At 21.8% G+C, this 21,092-nt stretch overlaps 3 protein-coding genes and 1 long non-coding RNA gene across 21 annotated transcripts; 1 reads left to right on the forward strand and 3 right to left on the reverse strand.

Annotated features, from left to right (window-relative positions):
* Positions 1-1,329: 1,329 nt before the first annotated feature.
* Positions 1,330-7,654, reverse strand: LOC107994629 (ras-like GTP-binding protein Rho1). Of its 16 annotated transcripts, none has more exons than XM_062075598.1 (6): positions 7,513-7,645; positions 7,191-7,379; positions 5,335-5,417; positions 3,910-4,070; positions 3,442-3,825; positions 1,330-3,359 (listed from the first exon to the last, which is right to left on the reverse strand). In XM_062075598.1, exons 3-6 carry the CDS (start codon positions 5,390-5,392, stop codon positions 3,321-3,323), a joined length of 642 nt encoding a protein of 213 aa, XP_061931582.1. In that variant the 5' UTR covers positions 5,393-5,417; positions 7,191-7,379; positions 7,513-7,645; the 3' UTR covers positions 1,330-3,320. The 16 variants fall into 16 exon arrangements, with proteins under 16 accessions (XP_061931582.1, XP_061931570.1, XP_061931555.1 ...); XM_062075586.1 differs by having other exon boundaries at positions 1,330-3,366; XM_062075571.1 differs by having other exon boundaries at positions 5,335-5,420; positions 7,019-7,379.
* Positions 7,655-7,677: 23 nt separating this feature from the next.
* LOC133666161 (uncharacterized) lies at positions 7,678-9,331 on the forward strand. The gene is made up of 2 exons (XR_009829894.1): positions 7,678-8,314; positions 8,411-9,331. It is a non-coding gene; the product is annotated as an uncharacterized LOC133666161 (long non-coding RNA).
* Positions 9,332-9,335: 4 nt separating this feature from the next.
* Positions 9,336-12,245, reverse strand: LOC108003489 (small glutamine-rich tetratricopeptide repeat-containing protein alpha). Of its 2 annotated transcripts, XM_062075560.1 has the most exons (5): positions 11,712-12,245; positions 11,550-11,626; positions 10,802-11,137; positions 10,201-10,668; positions 9,336-10,122 (listed from the first exon to the last, which is right to left on the reverse strand). In XM_062075560.1, exons 3-5 carry the CDS (start codon positions 11,119-11,121, stop codon positions 10,011-10,013), a joined length of 900 nt encoding a protein of 299 aa, XP_061931544.1. In that variant the 5' UTR covers positions 11,122-11,137; positions 11,550-11,626; positions 11,712-12,245; the 3' UTR covers positions 9,336-10,010. The 2 variants fall into 2 exon arrangements, with proteins under 2 accessions (XP_061931544.1, XP_016921245.1); XM_017065756.3 differs by lacking the exon at positions 11,550-11,626.
* LOC108003483 (uncharacterized) lies at positions 12,085-19,536 on the reverse strand. 2 transcript variants are annotated; one of them, XM_062075485.1, is made up of 18 exons: positions 19,336-19,536; positions 19,115-19,235; positions 18,821-19,026; positions 18,534-18,742; positions 18,167-18,462; positions 17,995-18,098; positions 17,720-17,921; positions 17,118-17,639; positions 16,842-17,036; positions 16,556-16,771; positions 15,225-16,414; positions 14,436-15,123; positions 13,989-14,206; positions 13,282-13,921; positions 12,915-13,156; positions 12,638-12,842; positions 12,484-12,563; positions 12,085-12,404 (listed from the first exon to the last, which is right to left on the reverse strand). In XM_062075485.1, the coding sequence occupies exons 1-18, from the start codon at positions 19,354-19,356 to the stop codon at positions 12,267-12,269; spliced, it is 5,493 nt and encodes a 1,830-aa protein (XP_061931469.1). In that variant the 5' UTR covers positions 19,357-19,536; the 3' UTR covers positions 12,085-12,266. The 2 variants fall into 2 exon arrangements, with proteins under 2 accessions (XP_061931469.1, XP_061931471.1); XM_062075487.1 differs by lacking the exons at positions 18,821-19,026; positions 19,115-19,235; positions 19,336-19,536 and having other exon boundaries at positions 18,545-18,670.
* Positions 19,537-21,092: the final 1,556 nt, after the last annotated feature.

The following is a 21,092-nucleotide window of genomic DNA, read 5'->3' on the forward strand; positions in this document are numbered from 1 at the left end:
AATTGATTTTCTATAGCTATGCCATATATTAACACCCTGTGTATGTATACATATATATGTATGTATATGTATATATATATATATATGTATGTATATGTATATATATATATATATATTTGCTGTAACATTATCATCATCATAAGAAAAAATGAATAGTGATTTATATTTTTATCGTTACTTTATATCATGATAAATAGATAAAGAAATGCTTAACAAAAATTATAGGACATTCATAAAGGTATAATACCTTATCTATTTCAGAAATAGTAATATTTTATATACAATCTTTAATCCTATATGGACTAAATATGTAAAATAACAGAATTGTTTTATCTCTTCTTTTACGTAGACGTTAATGAATTTGGTAGACGCTATGAAATATTACCATTTTGATTCTTATTAAACACAGAAATTCATTTTATTTTAAATTTGTGCATATAACAATATTTAACTTTTTTCATAAAATGTAATTATGTTTAATTATTTTTTTCTTTTATTTCAATTAAAGAATATTTATAATTTTTATACAATAATGATTGAAAATTATTCTATTTTAATAAGAATCAAAACGATAATGAAAAAATATTGATAAGTGTAATTTTTAAGTTAACAATTTATATATTAATATATCCCGTGATCCATATATTTATAAAAATTGCGATAATGTTTGTACAAATTTCTCGTAATTTATTTTATTTTGAAACACGCACTTATTGCAACATTAGATAAAAAGAGTCCATAAAGGATTAATTGATACAATCATAATTAACAGTACATTCTTCAGAAATTATTATAAAAAATTTTTTAAATTTTGCAACGGATTTATATTTGCAAAGATATTATTTTCAACTTATTTTTTTCTAGGATTTTTTTGTAAATTTTATTTGAATATTGTGAAAAACTTAATTATTCATTAACTTTTTAATTTAAATTGTGCTACAAACAATTAAATAATTATTTTTGCGTATTTTAACAATAGATTATTAAGATTATATATGTATATATAAATTCTTGCTAAATGAAATTTCAGACCGTTGCGAAATTTGATTGCAACTTTATAGATTCTGATTAAAAGCGTAATTCAATAGTACTGCTAATCATTAAAAAAAGTTTGTTGAACACAATTCCACAGTCATTCATTAAATCAATGGCCAAGACTGCATTGCAGCCGTTAATTCAATAGTTCTTGCAAAAAACAACTACCTCATAAATCTTATAGATTAGTTTTAATAGAAGATACGTAAGATTAAAAGTTTAGATTAGAATAGTATGCATACAAATAAAAAAAAAAGAATGAATTAAAAGGGAGGAGAATAACAGATATGATCATTTTGTAAAGGTAACTCGAACTCATAAATTAATTACGTTTGAAGAATACATATTACTTTCAATCGAAATCGAAACATTGGTAGAAGTATAAAGTATAAAGTATCCTGTAAGTCCCATGATTTACTATAAAAATCAATATTTTTTATGAAAATTGTTCGCCTTAAATTATTAATTTAGAGTAATTACATTATGTCGAATAATTTGAAAAAATATCGCGTAATAAAACGCAACTAAGATATTTATGTACTTCTGTACTTGGATACAATGAATGTGTTGTCGAAATATATAAATATAATCGCTGTTACAATCCGTAATGTTAGTGTCATCGTATTACAATAATATAATAATAAAAATAATTAATAATTATAATAATAATTAATAATACATTTAATCTAGTTGATATCTTAAAGATCAAAGTGATCAGTTGGTCTACTTACGCAATTTTATAATATAAAGTTCATTTTTTGTGTAAGAAATATAGATATAATGCGATGGTTTGATAAAATAGCGACGTAACATTTGGAATTCTTAACATTTTGTTTTAAATTCTTACATTGCTTTCTATGACTTTACATTGCATACTACATCTTTATTCTTTCCATTTTCTCTTTTTATATTGTTTTAGGAATTCCCCCAACTTTTTCATCTTCTTTCTACTTTCTTTTTATTATTAAAAAATAAACATGCACTACAACTTAAAAAAAGAAAAAAGAAAGAGATGCATATGATAGCAATGAGATACTAATAATAATGATAATTACTACAATGATATAGATAATTATATATCATAATTATAAATAGTTGGTATGACAATTGTTTAATTTTTAAACTTGAAGCACAATTCATTATTATTAAAAAATACAATCAAGTAGTCATTACAATATACATTATAGTTTCTCATATACTATAGCATATACAAAATATCTACGCAATTTGATCAAGTTATAACTTTGAGATGAAAAAAGATAGAAAAAAAATTTCATTTAACAAAATAGTTTTAAATAAATATAATATTTGATGCATATATGCTGAAAATGAAAGCGTTTCAAAGAATTCAAAGTCATCATTAGTTTCTTAAATGATATTTTATATTTTTTAATAAATCAATTGATGTTTTTATTTTCTAAAAAATATGAAAACATTTTTATCTGAAAATGTTTAGTTTAAAAATTTTATTTTAATTATGAATTTGTAAAATTTAGTATATGAAAAACAAAAAAAAAATGTGCACAATATAATATATAAGCTTTTATGTTTATTTTTTCTGTTTGTCATACAATACATAATTACACAATTAGAATTAAAATATCTTTTGAATTAATCGTTTCAAAGTGCTTTAACATATTTCTATAAAATTTAAGACAATTTGTCAAGTGTGTATATATATTTATAGACATATATATATATATATATACATATATATATATATATATATATTTATAGATATAAAAACCAGTTTAATTTAAAGAAATGGAAATGATCTAGAAATCTTTGAAACATAACTTTAGATCACAGATGTAATACTGTGCATTTTGTAGTGCACTACTTAATAATATTTATATTAATATTTATCTAATGAAATTTTCATCTTCTATCTCCTATCATTTTAAAGTCATTTTGAATTGACCCAGTTGTGTAAGATATTTTATATATATACATATACATATACATATACATATATATATATATATATATATATATATATATGTATATATATATATATATATATGTATATATACATACATATATATATATATATTTGTATTGAATTTAATCAGTAGTTTAAGTCTCCAGTTTTGACGACAGTTTTTTTTTTATATTACGTATTTTTATAGTTTCCTTGTTTAATAAGTTGCTTTATTATGTAAAATAATTAAAGATAAATTGTTATTATATTATTGTTTCCGCTGGGGGTCTCCGGCATAACAACTAGTTTCATTGCAACTAGCAATTCCATTAGTGTTGTCTCGTTATCGGTGATAATTCAAGAATTATAGGAGCCAACATCTTCCCTTCTTCTTCTTTTTTACCTACGAACTCACATAATTTTTATAATAACGTCTGCTCAGTTTATATTCATTTTTAAAGAAATTTGTAATGAACAATACTTACTTGTAGTGCTGCCCGAGTGGCTGTTTCAAATACTTCCCTAATACCTTCCTTACTTTTAGCAGAACATTCAAGATAAGCAAAGGCATTGATTTTTTCAGCCATAGCTCTTCCTTCTTCTGGCTTAACTGGTTCTTGTTTCATCTTGCTAAGTTCTTTGATAGTATTAGGATCATTGCGTAAGTCTTTTTTGTTTCCAACAAGGATAATGGGCACATTTGGGCAAAAGTGCTTCACCTCTGGTGTCCATTTCTCAGGAATGTTTTCCAGGGAATCTGGACTATCAATAGAGAAACACATTAAGATTACATCTGTATCAGGATATGATAGTGGACGCAACCTATCATAATCTTCTTGTCCAGCTGTGTCCCAAAGAGCCAGTTCCACCTATTGTAGATGTTTTTTTTTATCATATTAAGAACAAAAAATATAAATACATTAAATATATAAAAAATTTCTTTATATACTCACTTGTTTCCCATCAACTTCAATATCTGCAACATAATTTTCAAACACTGTAGGTACATAAACTTCTGGAAATTGGTCTTTGCTGAAGACTATAAGTAAGCATGTTTTACCACAAGCACCATCACCCACAATAACCAATTTCTTTCTAATGGCTGCCATGAATTCTAAAATATAAATCATTATATATTTTTTTATTAATTCAAACATATTCTAAATTAGGATTCTAATTTTATGTACATAATTTTAATCTTAATGTAAATAATTTTAATAAATATATCTATTAATGCAAAAATAAAAATTTTAAAATCACATGAATAATAAATTTTTATTTACATAATTTAAAAATATTTAATATCTTGTCATATTTAATATAAATGTTTTAGAATTCTTGTAATAACTTACCTACATAAATAATATCACAATTTTATATAATATAATTATTTAAATAAAAATGAGCAATTATTTTTAATTTTAAATATTATTATCTCTTTTTGTTAATAATAACTAATATATACAGAATATATATATATAATTTTACATATATATTATTAATAATAAAAATACACACCTAACTCTTATTTTATATAGTTTTATCTTATATATACATATATAAATGTATATATGTATATATATCAAATGAAAAATTTAGTGTAAATACTAGTATGGAAGTCATATTTTATATATGATTAAACTTTAATTTTATACAATATAGATGAAAAGTATCTTAATGATTATTCAGATATGAGTGATAATGAATCTAAATCGATTGAATAAACATCTTGGAAACACCATCTAAAATTAATTCAACTAAAGGCATGCAGTGAGTAAACACATAATACATGTAAGATAAGATAATTACAACTTAATGGGAAATGCAATGAATATTTGAAAAGATGTAAATAATATCAATATTAAAGAAAACTACTTTTCCTACACCTTAATAAGGCATAAATAAATAAAAAGCAATTTTAAATAGATCTAAATTTAAACAGATATAAAGAAAATAGTGAAAGAGATTAAGAAAAAGCATTCTTCAGGATAGAGTTAGGAAGAAGTCAGGGTAATTTTTTGAAATTATTCAGTTAAATTCACCTCCTCACAATGCTATAAACAGTGACTTGAATTCAAACCTCGTAGGGTATAATATTTGTCATCTGAAAGTATTGTATTCATTTATATTTAAATAGAATACTAAATTGATACTAGCATTACAAATATAATAGCATATACTTTCTACAGCCCTCTGTTTGTAATATAATGTAATTTTACTGCTAAAAATTGTCTCTAATTTCATAATTATCTGCTACTTACATAGTGGGTATATAGGTAATATTTTTTAAATATATCTATATTTCATATCTACTTTAATACTATTTAGAAAGCAACCTACGAGGGCTGAAAATTGAAAGGATATTGATTGGATCGTACCTGATCCAGGGTACCCCGTATCGTCTGGACCGAGGCATCGGCCCGTATTGCATCCCATGTTTTTAGTCTTTCTTTCAGCGTCTCTGCTTTAAGTGGACATTTTATATGTTAGAATGGATAAAAGGCTGTGAGATATTTGCATGTACTACAGATGTCATATATATAATATATACATACATATATATATATATATATGTAAATATGTATGTATATGTTTTGTTTCAATCATAATGTATTTAAATATCTGTAAAAATATTAATTATAATACTATAATCATAATGGCACCTTTATGATTTTGATTCATAACTCTTTCCTTCCGATATATATGAAAATATGCACACTACAAGATTCTGCAAATGCCAAAGACTAAATATAATGTAAATTTAATATTATCATGGTGTTATTATAATGATTTCATATGCACATTTAAATCAAAGATTACAGAATTCTGAAGTGCATAAGGTAAAGCTTTAAAAATTGTATGTAAGAAAGAAAATATATCTCACTGTTATTTAATTCATATGTAAAGATTTTTATATACTATTATGTTATATATGTAAGAGAATACCTTATGCCTTGAGAAAAAAATGTTTTTGAAGAACATGCATAGTCACATAAGAATATTTTTTGTATTAAGCATGCACTATTAAGAAATATGTATACTATAAAAAAATTATTTTTAAGAAGCAAAAATAAAATATAATATGCAATACATTCATATTATACATAGACAAGATGTATAAAATTTTGATTAAATAAGTTGTATTTCTTTATTTATAAAAATCATAAATTTGTTCAGATAATGACAAATAAATATATATATAAATCCATATATTATAATATGCTTCAAAATATTATAATTTTTTAACATGAAATTCTATTCATTAAAAGATATTTTATAAGAATGTATTTTTTTATTTCATTTCTTTTTAATTTTTTAGTTTTAAATATTTATTAAATATTTATATTTTATATAGATATATTCATTAATATACAAAGAAAAATTTAAAACTTTTTATAAATAAGAAGCAAAAATTTTAATTATATAATTTATTTTATAAGAAAAACAATAAAAAAGTTGAATATATTAATATTAAAACAATACAATAAACTTTTAAATTTTATATTTCATTTGTTTGTTATAAAAATTATTAATTACATAATATTATAATTTATTATTTTAATATTTCACAAATTGATTAAATTTCAATTTTTTTTAAATTCAGTATAAACTATATTATTTTTTAAAATTATCTATAATATCATATTATCATAAAATTATCATATAATATCATACATATAAAATATTTGAAATATTTTTTATATATGTATATATATTTTTTATACGTGTATACATTATATATATATATATATATATATATATATATATATATATATATATATATATATATATATAGATTAAAAAAAATCGACATATTTGTTTAATATTTTTATTAGTCACGAAATTCTGATGAAATCATTCTAAAGATTTAAAATGAAAGAATGAGTAAGAAATACGCTATAAGATATAAAAAATTTTATAAAAATGTAAATAGAAATGTGAATTTCTACTATGAAAAAGCGTACCGACCTTTTGTTTATTGTAGCTTTGAGATGTCGGTTGACAGAATAAACGATGACAAAGGAATGTCAAAACGAAGCCGTGACATAAATTTTTACTTACTAGGTTTCCGGACTGGGATTCGGAATTTTTTGTCGAATTTTGCACAGCCGGAAGTGCATTGCCGAAAGGTGGTGGCGGAGGGGGATAAAGCCAGAGAGGGGAAAATGGGGGCGCTGAAGGTGCGACAGGATAGCGACGCAGGGGTCTAGAGCCTAGAGGACGATTTACATACTGAATTAAAGCCCAGGTCGTATTTGAACTGGTACAAACGATCCCAAATCAGTGATTGAATGCAGTCACAGCGTGTAGCTTCTTGTATGTTGAATTAAACGGTCGTCATGCGAAGATGCTGTGGATTCGTAACGCATGGCACTCCCTCGGCCCTCTATCGCGGGAGGAGGAGAAGGTTTTTTTTTCCCTCCTTGACACACAGAGTTCCCGGTTGCGCCGTTAACAAAGCGATATGTAGCACGCTTAAATCATTCGAGCACACAACACAGTACACTCTCACACCACTCTAATCAGTATTACTTAAGAAATAATTGCGTATTTACCTGAAATGCTAAGCGACAGAAAGTCAAGAAGATGGCTGCCCTCGATGGCCACACCTCAATCTGTGAGTGTGCGGCAATCGAGTAGTAAGGAGGGGCATTATTCCCAGGATCGTATTGAGATTTTAAAAGTACCCTTTCCTAGGAATTTACAAAATATTATCAGATTTCCGATATATATAAATTTTCATATAAATTTTTTATAAATTGTATAATAATAATTATGAAATAATAATTTTTTATATTATTTAAATTGTATATTAATAAAATTTTAAGTAATTGAAATTGAGCATTGTATAACTCTTAGTAGAATGTTATATAATTTAAATTATTAATCATTATAATTGCATAATTAAAAAAAAAAGAAAAATACTAATATTTATTAATTTCACATTAATTAACAAATTTATGAGCTTGCATTATAGTAATTTTTATATAGTGGTTTTATCTATAATAAGAGTATTATAATATTAAAAAATCATTATACAATATTTAAAAAATAATTTTTTTGTTACATATTTAAATGAAAATATATTTAATATAATAATTTTTCTTTAAAAAGAGAAATGTTTAATTTATGCATTATTTAATAATACATTCCTAATAATACTATAAAATCAACGAATCATGTGTCATCATATATTAAGAATCTAGAGGGATTTTACGTATACAACAGTGTTTCTTGAACAAGAGAATTAATATAGGACAAAATAATTGTTAGTAACATAGAAATAAGAATAGGAGAATGATATTGCACGTGATGAGAAGCTTACTATAACAATAGTTTACTCAACAAAATCAGATGGTATAATATTATTTTCCCACTTCTCTAATTTTTTATATTATTGCCAGCCATTTTGTTTCATATAATGACAACTTTTTTTCTTGAATATATTTATAGATGAATGATGGAAAGGGTTGAAAATTATATAAATAATGCTGTATCAGTTTCATCATTCAGTATTTTTGTAACGTGAAAAGAATTATATTAACTTTATAGCCATAAAATAAATAAGAAACTGATAAAACAAATGAAATGACAAAATAAATTATAAATTATATTTTTGCGATCGAATGCATTTAAAAATTTTTTCAATTTTGTTAATGTTATCTTCTATTAAAATTATATATAATAAATTATAATTCAAGTATTGTATTTTATAGATTATTTTAATCATAGAAAATTTAAATATATCTAAAAAATAGGATTAATAATTTAATCAATATAAGAAAAAAATTGTTTTATTATTATATAGTAATTTTATCATTACTCTTTAAATAATTTAACAATTCAATTAATTATAATTTAATAATTCTATTAAAATTAGAAAGAAATAATGTGTGTATGTGTATATTATGTGTTTTTATAAATATAAGTAAATTATTAAAAAAAAGAAAAGAAAAAAAAAAAGACAAAAAACAACATTAAATCAATGGCAATAATTATTTATAAAAGTGAATGATATATAAGATATAATATTAATAATTATGAATTTGTATATACAAAACAGATTGTCAAAACAAATTAGAACATAAATATAAAAAATGTGTACTTATAAATATAAAAATTTATGTGATAAATAAAAATAATGTTGTCATATATTTTTTATATTTTGTTCTATAAAAATTCTTAAAAGAAAAAAATAATTCAAATTTTTGAATTTCACATTTTTTAAAAATATAGTAAAATTTAATCGATCAAAATTGTAATTTTTACTTGTTAACTAATTATAAATAATTACTTATAATTATCTTATTGTTAAATTTTTATATTGTTATAATATTTTAGTTGCAGAAATAAATAAAGAAATTAAATAAAGAACATATTTTGAAAATATTTAATAATATAATTTGTTATGTATTTAGAATGTGTTTAATTATGTACATTTTTCATTGTAAAGCTAACATTGTAACTTTTTAAATATTTTGAAATTTTTTAATAATTTCATAACCAGTTTATGAATAAAATAGTTATTAGAAAAAACACTATAATATTTGATAAGAAACATAATTCCATTTAGTTTTTAAATAATAACAATAATTTATCATATAGAAAATAATTTTAAAAGCTAAAAAATATTTATACTATATATCAATTAGAATAGATTGAGAGTTATTTTGTATGACATAAAAAGCATTAATTATATTCTGAAATGTTCTCATTCATAAAATATTCACTATATTTTGATATTTATTATTTAATCTTCATATATCAAATGTCATCAGCACACATTCAAAAGATAAATTGTTATTTAATAATTAAGTTATAGGAAAATTTCTATCATATATATTATATGAATATCATATATATATATATATGATATTCATATATGTATAATTTTAAGAAATGATAATTTTTTTAAGTGAATTTTAGTTACAATTTTTCACTTTTTCATATTAGAAAATAATACACACTGCTTTTTAATTATGTATATGTTCCAATTAAATTTGATTATTTCCATTTCATGTAAAATCATTAAAATATATCATAATTTTAGTTTTTAATTTTGTTGAGGTGGATCTGGATCATTTGGATTTCCCCCCATTTGTCGTCTTAAAGATTCAATTAATTCAGGATTAGCATTTTGTAATTGTCGTGCAAAATGTTGACCACTGAAAAGTTTTTAAATATAATATATTTTTATATGATGCTATATATAAGTATAAAAAGCATTAATAATTAATCCTTACGCTTCTATAAGAGCATCCATATGTCCTCCTTGTTCGACTTGTCCACTCATAAAATTGCTCACCATATTTTGTAGAGCTGGATTGGATAACATTTGACGAGCCATGTTCATAAGAGCAGGATTACTCAAGAGTGAACTAAGATCCATGCCTGGTAATGCACTTCCACCTAATCCCATATTACTCATGCTTGGCTGAGCTAATTTTTCTTCTGCTACTTGTAAATTATTTTTATAACTTTCATTGTCAGGTTCCATTTCTAAAGCTTTCTGATAGCTTTCCTTAGCCTCTTTATGTCTTTGCAAGCTGGAATATGCTAAACCTAAACGTCCATATGCTTTACTGTATGAGGGATCAATGGACAATGCAGTATGACAATCATTAATTGCTTGTTGATAATTGCCAATTTTACTATATGCTGCAGCACGGTTACAATAATATACAGCATTACGACCATCTAATTGAATTGCTCTAAAAAAATAATATAATATTGTTATAATTGTACAAATATATAAATTTTTATTTAAAAATATATATTTTTTTTATTTCAACTAATATACTAAATAAACAGTATAGTAGTAAATAAATAGATCAAAATATATACTTTGTATAATTGGCAAGAGCTTCATGATGTTTTTCAGCCTTCATGAGAGTATTTCCTTCATTTTTTAATCTTTCAGCTTCAGCTTTTGCTTCTGGAGTAGCTTCTGGAGCTAAATAAGGTTTTGCACTTTCTACGGAAGACTTATAAACTTCGTATAAGTTAAAATTTGTTGGAGTATCTGATGCTTGTACATTATAAGCACTTTCTAAACATTGTATCGCTACTTCAAGGCTTTCTCGAGAATCTGCTGTAATATCACCTTCTTCTAATTGTTGAGTTAAAAATTGAACAATAGCTGCTATTAGCCCCTTGACAGCCATTACTGCCTTGAAGGAACTGTTTTATATGATATAATAAAATTAATTATAATTATAGAATATAATTACGTTATGCTATAATAATATATAAACAAATATACTTAATATTATTTAGTAATGGAAAATTCCTAATACGTGTCATAACCTCAAAACAGTGTTCTCATTATTTGGAAATAGAATAGAATAAAATGTTTTAATTAAAACGAAGATTAATGATTGTTTTAAAAAGATCAATTGTACCAATATTACCAACATTATGTTAATAAATTGGTAAATGTTTTATTATGCTAATTCATCATTTTGACATAACCAAAAAAGACATGCCGGATAAAAGAAGATGCAATTAAATTTAAGTGATTATATTTCAATTTTTTTAAATTGATGAGATATTTTATCTATTATAATTATATTAAATAAGTTAAATTACATACACTTATATACAAGTTATGAATTGCTTGCAGTTAATTAGAGACGAATAAAAGTTGTCCAATAACAATGAAATGATATCCTGACAGTTTCATTTTAAGAGATTAATTATAAAATGTTTTTAATCTTTTTGAAATTAAAAAAACACTTTCTGCACTTGAATATACCTTAAAACTTTAAGAGTAGTGTTACACAGCAACAACGAAGAAACTTCAATGTGTTACGATGGCTTCTACTTCATGAAAGAGGAAAACCTTTATACTTCGTATTGCTTGACTACAGAATTCGTCATAGAATATTATTATTGTTCTGAAAATATTTGCAACTACCACTTAATTGTTTGTATTCTCACGTAATGATTTTTATGTTATTTGATTTTGTCTTAAGTTTCTTTTTGTAGAAATTAAAGTTCAATGCTTTCGTTGGAATTGCGCTGGCGCAATTCGATTAATACTAAATCTGCTTTTTTAGACATAAGTCTTATAGATGTTTGAACAAGATATATTCATACAAAGTAATAAAATATGATTAACAAATATATTAATTATTCAATACATGAAATTTATATTGTAAATATACATGTATATTACATATATTTTAGTTATTAATATATATGTATTAATTCTATACATTCTATAATGTTAATTTATACATAAGATATAATTTATATATAATATATAATAGTAAATAAACTCGTATAATAAGATTCTTATAAAATTTTTTTAGGGTCCTTGTTTTATGATTCGTAGTATAGTACTATTTGTGCTTGTACCCATAAAGATATAATAATTTTCTAAATGATAGAAAGGTACCATTATTTGTAAATCATTTGTGCGGTGATGTATCTTCAATTGGAATTTCTAAAAATAATTTTGTGAAAAAACCTATATAGATTAAATTATATGGATTAATTTAATTAATGAATCAATGTGATCTTACTTGTGCATGCATATATTCATAAATATAAAATTTATCATTTTCTGTTGTGACAATGATAAAGGAATTGGTTTGACTAAATTCTAAAATAATAAATAGAATAAAAAATATTAAATATAATTATTATTTTATCATAATATTAATATATTGTTCATACCGTTCATGTAAAAACATTCTATTCCATAAACTTGTGAATTATAGAAAAGAGTTTGATAATTGTAAAAATTATCGAATTCTGAATTGTAATAAAATATATTTATTGCATTTGTCTCAAAATCATCTAAGAAAACAAAACAATCTTGTTCTTGAATTAAACTTTTTACATTGCGCGTTTTACCTTCAAAAGTTCTGATTATTATAAACTAAAAAAATAATATATAAATCTATCATTATTTAAAATATTTTTATAAAATAATTAATAATGAAACATTTACTTTGGAAGTATAAGCATCTAATTTATATAAAGATGATTTTTCGGAGTTTCCAAAACAACCAAATAGAAGATATACATCGTGATTCCTTTTAAAAATTTCAATAGTCCAAGCTCCATCAGTGGATATGTTTTGATATAAGAATAATGTATTGTTCTTAAAATCAATCTTGTAAATTAGAGAATTTGTTTGATGTGTTGTATGTATCGTATCAAAATATACTGCTAGTGCAAGGAAAGTAGCATCTAAAATAAATAAAAAAATTAAAAATTAGAAAATGTTAAACTAATAATTATTAATTAATTTATTTTAATTTATTAATTAATTTAAAATTAAATAATTTTATTAATATTATAATTTAATATCATACTATTATGTGTGAAAAATTTTGCATCTTTTATGAAACCTCGAATTTTTAAAAATGTTTCCTTTACATTAGTTAATATATCTTCAGTATCAATTATATTAGGTTTAATCCATGAAATTGTAATGAATTCGTTTTCTGTATTATTTAATGTACATTCACGACTATATGATATTGCATTTGATTCTATGTTTATACCGTATGTATTATGAAAATATTGATAATTTCTTATTATTTTGTTATTATTCATTTTTCGAATTTGACAACTTTTTTTGGTAAGTTCAGCTATATATTCAATTGGACAAGAACAATTATTTGAAAGTCCACAAAGATGTCCTGTTTCTTCTCCAAACATATTCAGTTTTGTAATCTGTTCATAATAAGCAACATCAATCTTCTTAATATTAGGTGTTTGAATTTTTAACTTTTGTTCTATTTCTAAATATGAAAAAATATTCGTAAGAGTTTTAGAAATTAAGAAAGATTGAATAATGCTCTCCTTTATTTTAATTTCATTCAGTACGAATACGCGATAGATTTGATGTATCTGTTCTTGTAGATTATAAAGAATGGTATATAAATTTATTTCGTTTATTAAGTTGAAAACGGATACATTTTCTGGAACTTTAATTTTTGACTCAAAAATCTGCAAATAATTTTTAAATACATTATAAAAAATATATATGTAAATTATCTAAATCAAACAATTTTACCAAATCTCCGATGATTTTAACATCTTCATCATTTTGTACACCGCTATAATATTCTAATGATATGTTTATCCCATTAATAAACGATGTGTAAATATTGCCATTTACTATGAAATTTTCTTCAAAGATCTTTGAATCAGATATTATTTGTATTTCCTTACTTTCATTTAGAGCCAAATCGGAAATATAAATATTATTGAGCATTGATGCATTTGCATTCTCTAAGGTTTTTTAATCATATTATATTAAATTATTAATAAATATATATGTATATATAAAATTTTGAATTAAATGATTCATATAATTTATATTATATATAAATATATATAAATATTAAAAATTTTGCATGTTTATTGATATAATTCTTATACTTGCAGTTTTAAAAATTTATTTAACGAATTAATATAATTTTTAATTTTTAATATAATTTACTTATAATTGTATACATACCTGTTATTTCTATAATATCATTAAAATGTACATCAAAAAATATTTCATTTTCTTTGTCAATGGCTACACGATTTTTTAAGAATTCATCAAAATCTACTTTATCAAAATTCTTCAAATGTACATTTTTTAATATAATAAGATTTTTAAAAAATATGTGAGTTGGTAATATATCAGTCGCCAGAACAACATCTTTCAAGAGAATATTATGAACATTATTATTGACAAGAATTTGATCAATTATGACATCATCGAAAAAAGTTATAATTCCAGTTATTATTGCTTCTCGATCTTTTCTTACTACGGAATTATTAAATTCGAGAATATTAACATTGTTAATCATAGAAATATTAATATCATTAATTACTGATATAGTATCAATATATAGATTCTCTTTAAAAATTTTTTGACCAATTACTTCAATATTTTTCTCATCATCTATCACAGCATCTAAAATAATATTATATATTTTGTCTATTTCTTTAGATTGTGTTTTAACTGTTGATGCTGATATATTTTTTTGAAAAATTATATTGTTTTGAATAGTTTGATTCTTTGTTTTGGTTACTGCATTTTTGAATAAGAATGTCAAAGAAGTGGAGTTTATTGAGAAAGTATCCCAAAAAATATTTCCGTCTATTTTTAAATTAGTGATTTTTGATATTGACACATTGATCAAACTTGAATATAACTGAAATAAAATTTTCTTTAATTCAATAAATTTTCTTTAATTCTTTAATTCAATAATTCAATAATCAATATTATCATTTCATATTTTAATTTAAAGTTTACCTCATCAAAAACAAAATTGTTTAATTTTTTTGTTACAATATCTCCTTCCACAATTAAATTATCAAATTTGATGTTCTCTACCAATAAAGGTTTATCAATCCATATCAAATTAGAGATATCTTGATAATTAATAATCTTAGTTTTGATATTATTAACATTAACTTTATAAAAAATGAATTTTATAGGTATATTTTGTTCTGTTGATTTCGAAAGAAAATCTTTAAAAAAGTTATTCATATCAAGATCATGTAGGGATTTTAATGTAATATTCTCTACGGTTAATTTTTGAAACTCAATTTTATTAATAATATTGAATACGATATTTTTTTTAGCAATATCGTTTAAATAAATAATATTTAAATTTTTAACATTTAAATCACCATGTATTACTAAATCTTTTAAATCAGATAACTTCATATTTTTTAATGATCCAAGTTTTTTTACTTCAAGATTATTAATTTTTTCAATATTGAGATTTTCTAAACAAAATTTCGGAACTTTCATAAATTTAATTTTCTGATATTTGTTATTTTGTAAAAAAAAAGTATTATTTGTGTCACTAAAAAAGAGAAAATTAAGTTTATTTACAAATATTTGTTTAGTTTTAATCTTAGAAAAAGTCATGTTTTGTAGAAAAATATGAGGCTGTTTTTGGTTTAAAATATTGTCAATAGGAACATCATTGAAAATATCAATGAATAATTTGTTTCCGTGTATATGTCTTACACATAATTTTTCTCGAATTATTATAGATTCTGGAGTAATTTCGAAGAAACTATCATTTTTTTCTTCAACGAAAAACATATCATCTACGTAAATATTTTCAAAATGTAATTTTTCAAAACTTTTTGGAATGATTGATACAGTAGTATACAAAAATTCTTCTTCAGAAAATCCATTCAAGTACTTTGTGTTAAAGTAATCTATAGTTAAATTATTTTCAAAAATGATATCATTTTTAATTATTTGATTGCTTGATTTTGTCCAAAAAACATTGAGAATATTATTAAGATTTATTTTTTCATTATTTAAAAAGATTTGCATATAATTGTCCAATTCTAGAGTTTTTATCTTCACGTTACCTTGAATGGAAACATTAGAATATATTTGATATGGAATATCTGATATTTTGAATTTTGAATCAACTATAAATTTCTTTGTTACATGTAATTTCGCAATTTTTGCATCTCCTATGGAACACAAAATTTTTCATGTAAATATAAATAATTATAATATTATAATAGTATATAATATCATATACTACTATATATATATATAATATTATAATAATATAAAACTTTAAAAAATTAAATTAATCTCATTTTAAATACCTTTGATTATGTTTTCAATAGATATTCGCGCTGCTTTTGAAACTGGAGTATCATTTATCGAATCCGCGAACAAATTTTCTACTCTAAATTTTTTTGCTATAAAATTATTAAAAGTTTGATTAGTTATTGTATTCATATATTTATTCCATGACTTTTCATTCAACATTTGTATTGTAAGATTTTGGATTTTTAACATATTATTATAAATAATATTTCCTAAAAAAATTTAATTTAAATTTAAATATTAATTTAAGTTAATAATTTAAAATGATTTTATGAAATTTACCTTTAATTTTCTGATTGTGATTAATGATAAATAATTTATCAAAAAGTTCGTTGATATTCGTGCCATTTAACATTTTTATATTTAAATTCATTAACGATATATTCGAATTTAAATATATAGTATCATTTGAAAATTCAATTTTATCTGATGTTAAATTTATTTCTAATTTTAATACATCACTAGCTAGAGACCAATCTAAAATAAAAATTTGTTTCTTAATAATATTTTCATTTAAATTATATTTCCTTTAAATTTTTTATTATTATTAATCCTTACATCGGAATGGAATTCCACAAATAGATTCTACTTTAAGATCATTTATAATCATGTCTTCTTTCTGTAGTGAAATTGAAAATTTTTGCATTTTACTTGAATCTGTAATATCATTCGAATAAATATCAATATCATTAAAAAAATCTACAATCAGTTTATCAATCTGCAGTTCTTCGATAAACGCATCTCCATCAATAATGATATCTCTATTTATATTATTCCACATTAAAAGTTTAGACATTAAAACATTATCAATTTCATGGATTAAATTTTCCATATATTGTTCTAGTTCTCGAGGTATTATAATATTTTCATCTATGAAGATATTAATGTTTTTCACAGTTCCTGAATCTAATATTAAATCTTGTAAGATTAAAAGTTTTGGTATTGTTAAATCTTCATGTGCAGAGAATAAAAGAGACCATAAGGCTGTAGTTTTTTCTAAGAAAGGTTTCCTTTGTTGCAACATTTCAACTAATTCGGTTAAATGTTTCGATAAAGTATCGCTTTTTTTAATCGAATGTTCTGAAAATAAAATTATAATAAATGTGAATGAAATGAAAAATAATTTTGGAAGAGTATTATTTTAAAATAAAATAACTAACCAGGAAAAATTTCTTCAATTTTTAGCTCCCATGATTCTATACTGTAAATTTGATCTGAATTCATGATAATCAACATGATATTTACCACAGATTTGTCGATTCGAGTTCGTATGTCAATCAAAAACATTCCACTAGGTAACTTCATAGTACTTATTAGAGTGCAATTTGATGTATTTTCAAATTTGTATAATTTTAAAATATTCTAAAATACGTATAGTATTTGTTATAAATAATTATTGATTATTGATTCTTAATCAGTTAAATTCTACACTTACATTATAGACTACAAAAAAAAAATTATTATCATTGATATTCACGATATGAATTAAATCAGGTATTTCTATTTCTGGGATTTGTTGCCAGTTTAACAGTTCATATCCTAAAAAATAACTTGAAAATATAATTTTCATAGATAATATATAAAAGAAAAAAAAGGAAAAAACGAACCATCCCACCAAAGTAAATTACTTGGTTCATATTGATTTATTAATAAAATAAAATTAAATCCTGCATGTCTATAATGATGAACGGAAATTGGATTTGAGGTTTTCAAGAATTGTATTTTATCTAAACTGGTTTCTGTAAATTCATATACCATGGAACCAATATTGGGAATATTTTCATTATTTTGTGCAAATATTATAATTGTCGATTGTTTGTATTTAAATGTAGTGACTGATACTACAGCAGTAGTTATTATATTCTTTATTTCATCCATATACGTTTCTTTCCAATGATATATTCTATATTAACAAAAAATATATATTTTTAATTAAAATAATTCTAAAAATATATGATTATTAATTTCGCTTACGAAGACCGCACAGGAAATTGACCGAAATTATCGGCCACTACGAGATAAAGTCGATTGTCACGAACGAAGAAGTTAGCATCCATAGGACATCCCTCGTATCGAATGGTATGACGATATCTTAATTGTAAATTATTTGTTTGTGTATAAATAGTACAGAAACCGGTTATATAACAAATTAGCAAATAAAGTACATTTTTCCAGATAATACTCTGTAATATGTTAATTGAAATATTCTAATATTATATATAATTTTTTTAAGTAATTATAAATAATATTAATTTACATACTCTGATAAATTTAATGGAACCATTATTAGAGATTGGAATTATTTCTCGAGATGAGATATTGTTAGAAGCATCAAATGAAAATGTTATAAAACGATTTGCTTCTACCAAAAATATTTTATTGAATGCATTTATTATGAAAGGTAGTTCTTTATTGAGATCTTCTTTCCACAATCGATTCCATTTTACATTGTATACTTTTCTTTCAACTATGATCATCATTAAAAAATTTATTTTAAATATTTATTTTAAATATTTTTCATTTATATATTTAATTTATTTTTTTTTTTTTTTTACCTGTTGGTTCTTCTCGAATATGAAGTTTGGCTATTTCAATTTTTGTTTGCCTTAATTTTTCATCTAAATGATTGGTTATGGAAATGTGTGCAAAAATAAAATCGATGTAACCGATAAGAAGCTAATATATAAAAATATAATCAAATATTAAATTCGAATTATATAAATTAAATTTGATTTTTAATCTTTTTTAAATTTAATTCAAATAATTTAATACTTACTAAAATACTGAAAGATCTCATGATCTCAAAACAATTAGTGATTCTTCCACGTTTGAAAGCTAATTGATTACTAAAGACAATTATAGGTCATCAGTTGAATACCCATACAAACAAAATATGCGTATTCATGCGTATCTATATCATATATTTATAAATATCAATTATCATTCGAATCGTTAATAATTGAAATCAAAATTATAGAATAATTTATTGAATAAGCTATATGAACAAGATTAATAACAAGAAATAAAATTAATAAAAATGTAATATGCATGTTATTATTTATTCATTAATAATATATATATATACATATTTATATCATAAAAAGAAAAATTCAGAGAATAATAATAAGATAAAAAAAGAAATAAAATTGTCTTTGTAAATAAATCAATTTTTATATAATTTATTTTTATTTTTATTATGTATTGAATATCAAATTAAATCCTTTGATATAAAGTTATAAAGTAGAATAATTTTTTAGACATTAATAATTATTTAAAAAAACAGTAGAATAATCAATATAAATAAAAGAAGACAACAGAAATATAAATTAAAAAAAAAAAGAAAAATATTATCGAAAATAATAAGAAATATTTTCAATTATTTCGTATCCTATTCCTATATTATTAATATCGAATCATATTATATATATATAATATATATGTTATTATGCATTCATTATAAAAAGTAGATTAATATTTATAAATATATAAATATTTATATAATCTAACATAATTTTACATAACTTTAATTTTTATTTACATTAATTTAATTTTACGTTCTAATATTTTATTTTCTATTCTGAATATTTTGTCTTTTTTTTGATTATCAATAATATATGAAAATAAATACATATTATGTGTATTAATTTATTTAATTTAATAAAATTTATATATGTAAAATTTATATATATAATCTTTTATTGTGTAATTTATATGTTTTATAAGTACTTTTATTCACTTTTATTATTAAATTATATCTTTTTCTTTTTTCTTCGTTTTAGCTTTTTTAAAACAAATTTATTGTTGAAACTCAAAATTTTAGATTAATCTTATCATTATTCATCGCTGAATTATTCGTGAATTAAATAATTTTCGATTGTGAAATCATATACCGATATCCATAAATATTAAAAAATTCTAGAATATGAAATATTAGAAATTGACTATAATTAAAAAATTATTGGAATTTATAAATATTTATTTTTCCGATGAAATTAGATCATAATCTAAATATTGCATTTATATTTTTAAGCATTATTATTTCTTTTATATCATTTATATACATTATATATTATTACATTTTACTAGTGAATATGTTTTATTAATTATTAAAATATATAATCAAATAAAATATGCTATATATGTGTAGAATATTAATATATTAGTGGAAGAATCGATTAAAAAGCAAAATAAATAAAAAAATACAAAATACGAAATATAAAAATTAAAATACAAAAATGTTAGTTAAAGTTTATTAATTGAATTATAATTAAATAACTTAAATTTGCATTAAATAAATTAAGCAAAGATAGAGTATGACGGTATAACGGTGTGGCATTGTAACGGAAATAAAGCTGTATTATTGTATTTCCATTTTGTTTTATTTAATCGAAATGTAATTGTTTATAATTTATATATAATAATTAAGCTTTAATAGATATTTTGTATATCAATTTTTGTTTCTAGGATTGATTCTTTAAAGTTGTTCTACGAATATATTAATATTTTGTATATTTTATATATATATATATATAT

Source organism: Apis cerana, linkage group LG1 (genome assembly GCF_029169275.1).
Source record: "Apis cerana isolate GH-2021 linkage group LG1, AcerK_1.0, whole genome shotgun sequence".
In the NCBI taxonomy this organism is placed as follows: Eukaryota; Metazoa; Arthropoda; class Insecta; order Hymenoptera; family Apidae; genus Apis; species Apis cerana.

What these genes read in the sequence shown, in the direction of transcription:
- LOC107994629 (XM_062075566.1), bottom strand. Translation starts at nt 7,077, where the DNA reads ATGCACTTCCGGCTGTGCAAAATTCGACAAAAAATTCCGAATCCCAGT. An exon ending in TACGGGGTACCCTGGATCAG is followed by an intron (nt 4,071 to 5,334) that starts GTACGATCCAAT and finishes TTTATATTTTAG; the next exon opens with AATTCATGGCAGCCATTAGA. An exon ending in TTGAAGTTGATGGGAAACAA is followed by an intron (nt 3,826 to 3,909) that starts GTGAGTATATAA and finishes CATCTACAATAG; the next exon opens with GTGGAACTGGCTCTTTGGGA.
- LOC108003489 (XM_017065756.3), bottom strand. Translation starts at nt 11,121, where the DNA reads ATGGCTGTCAAGGGGCTAATAGCAGCTATTGTTCAATTTTTAACTCAA. An exon ending in GCTCTTGCCAATTATACAAA is followed by an intron (nt 10,669 to 10,801) that starts GTATATATTTTG and finishes TTATTTTTTTAG; the next exon opens with AGCAATTCAATTAGATGGTC. An exon ending in ATGGATGCTCTTATAGAAGC is followed by an intron (nt 10,123 to 10,200) that starts GTAAGGATTAAT and finishes AAAACTTTTCAG; the next exon opens with TGGTCAACATTTTGCACGAC.
- LOC108003483 (XM_062075485.1), bottom strand. Translation starts at nt 19,356, where the DNA reads ATGAGATCTTTCAGTATTTTA. An exon ending in TTTTTTTTGTAGTCTATAAT is followed by an intron (nt 17,922 to 17,994) that starts GTAAGTGTAGAA and finishes TACGTATTTTAG; the next exon opens with AATATTTTAAAATTATACAA. An exon ending in TATTGAAAACATAATCAAAG is followed by an intron (nt 16,415 to 16,555) that starts GTATTTAAAATG and finishes TGTGTTCCATAG; the next exon opens with GAGATGCAAAAATTGCGAAA.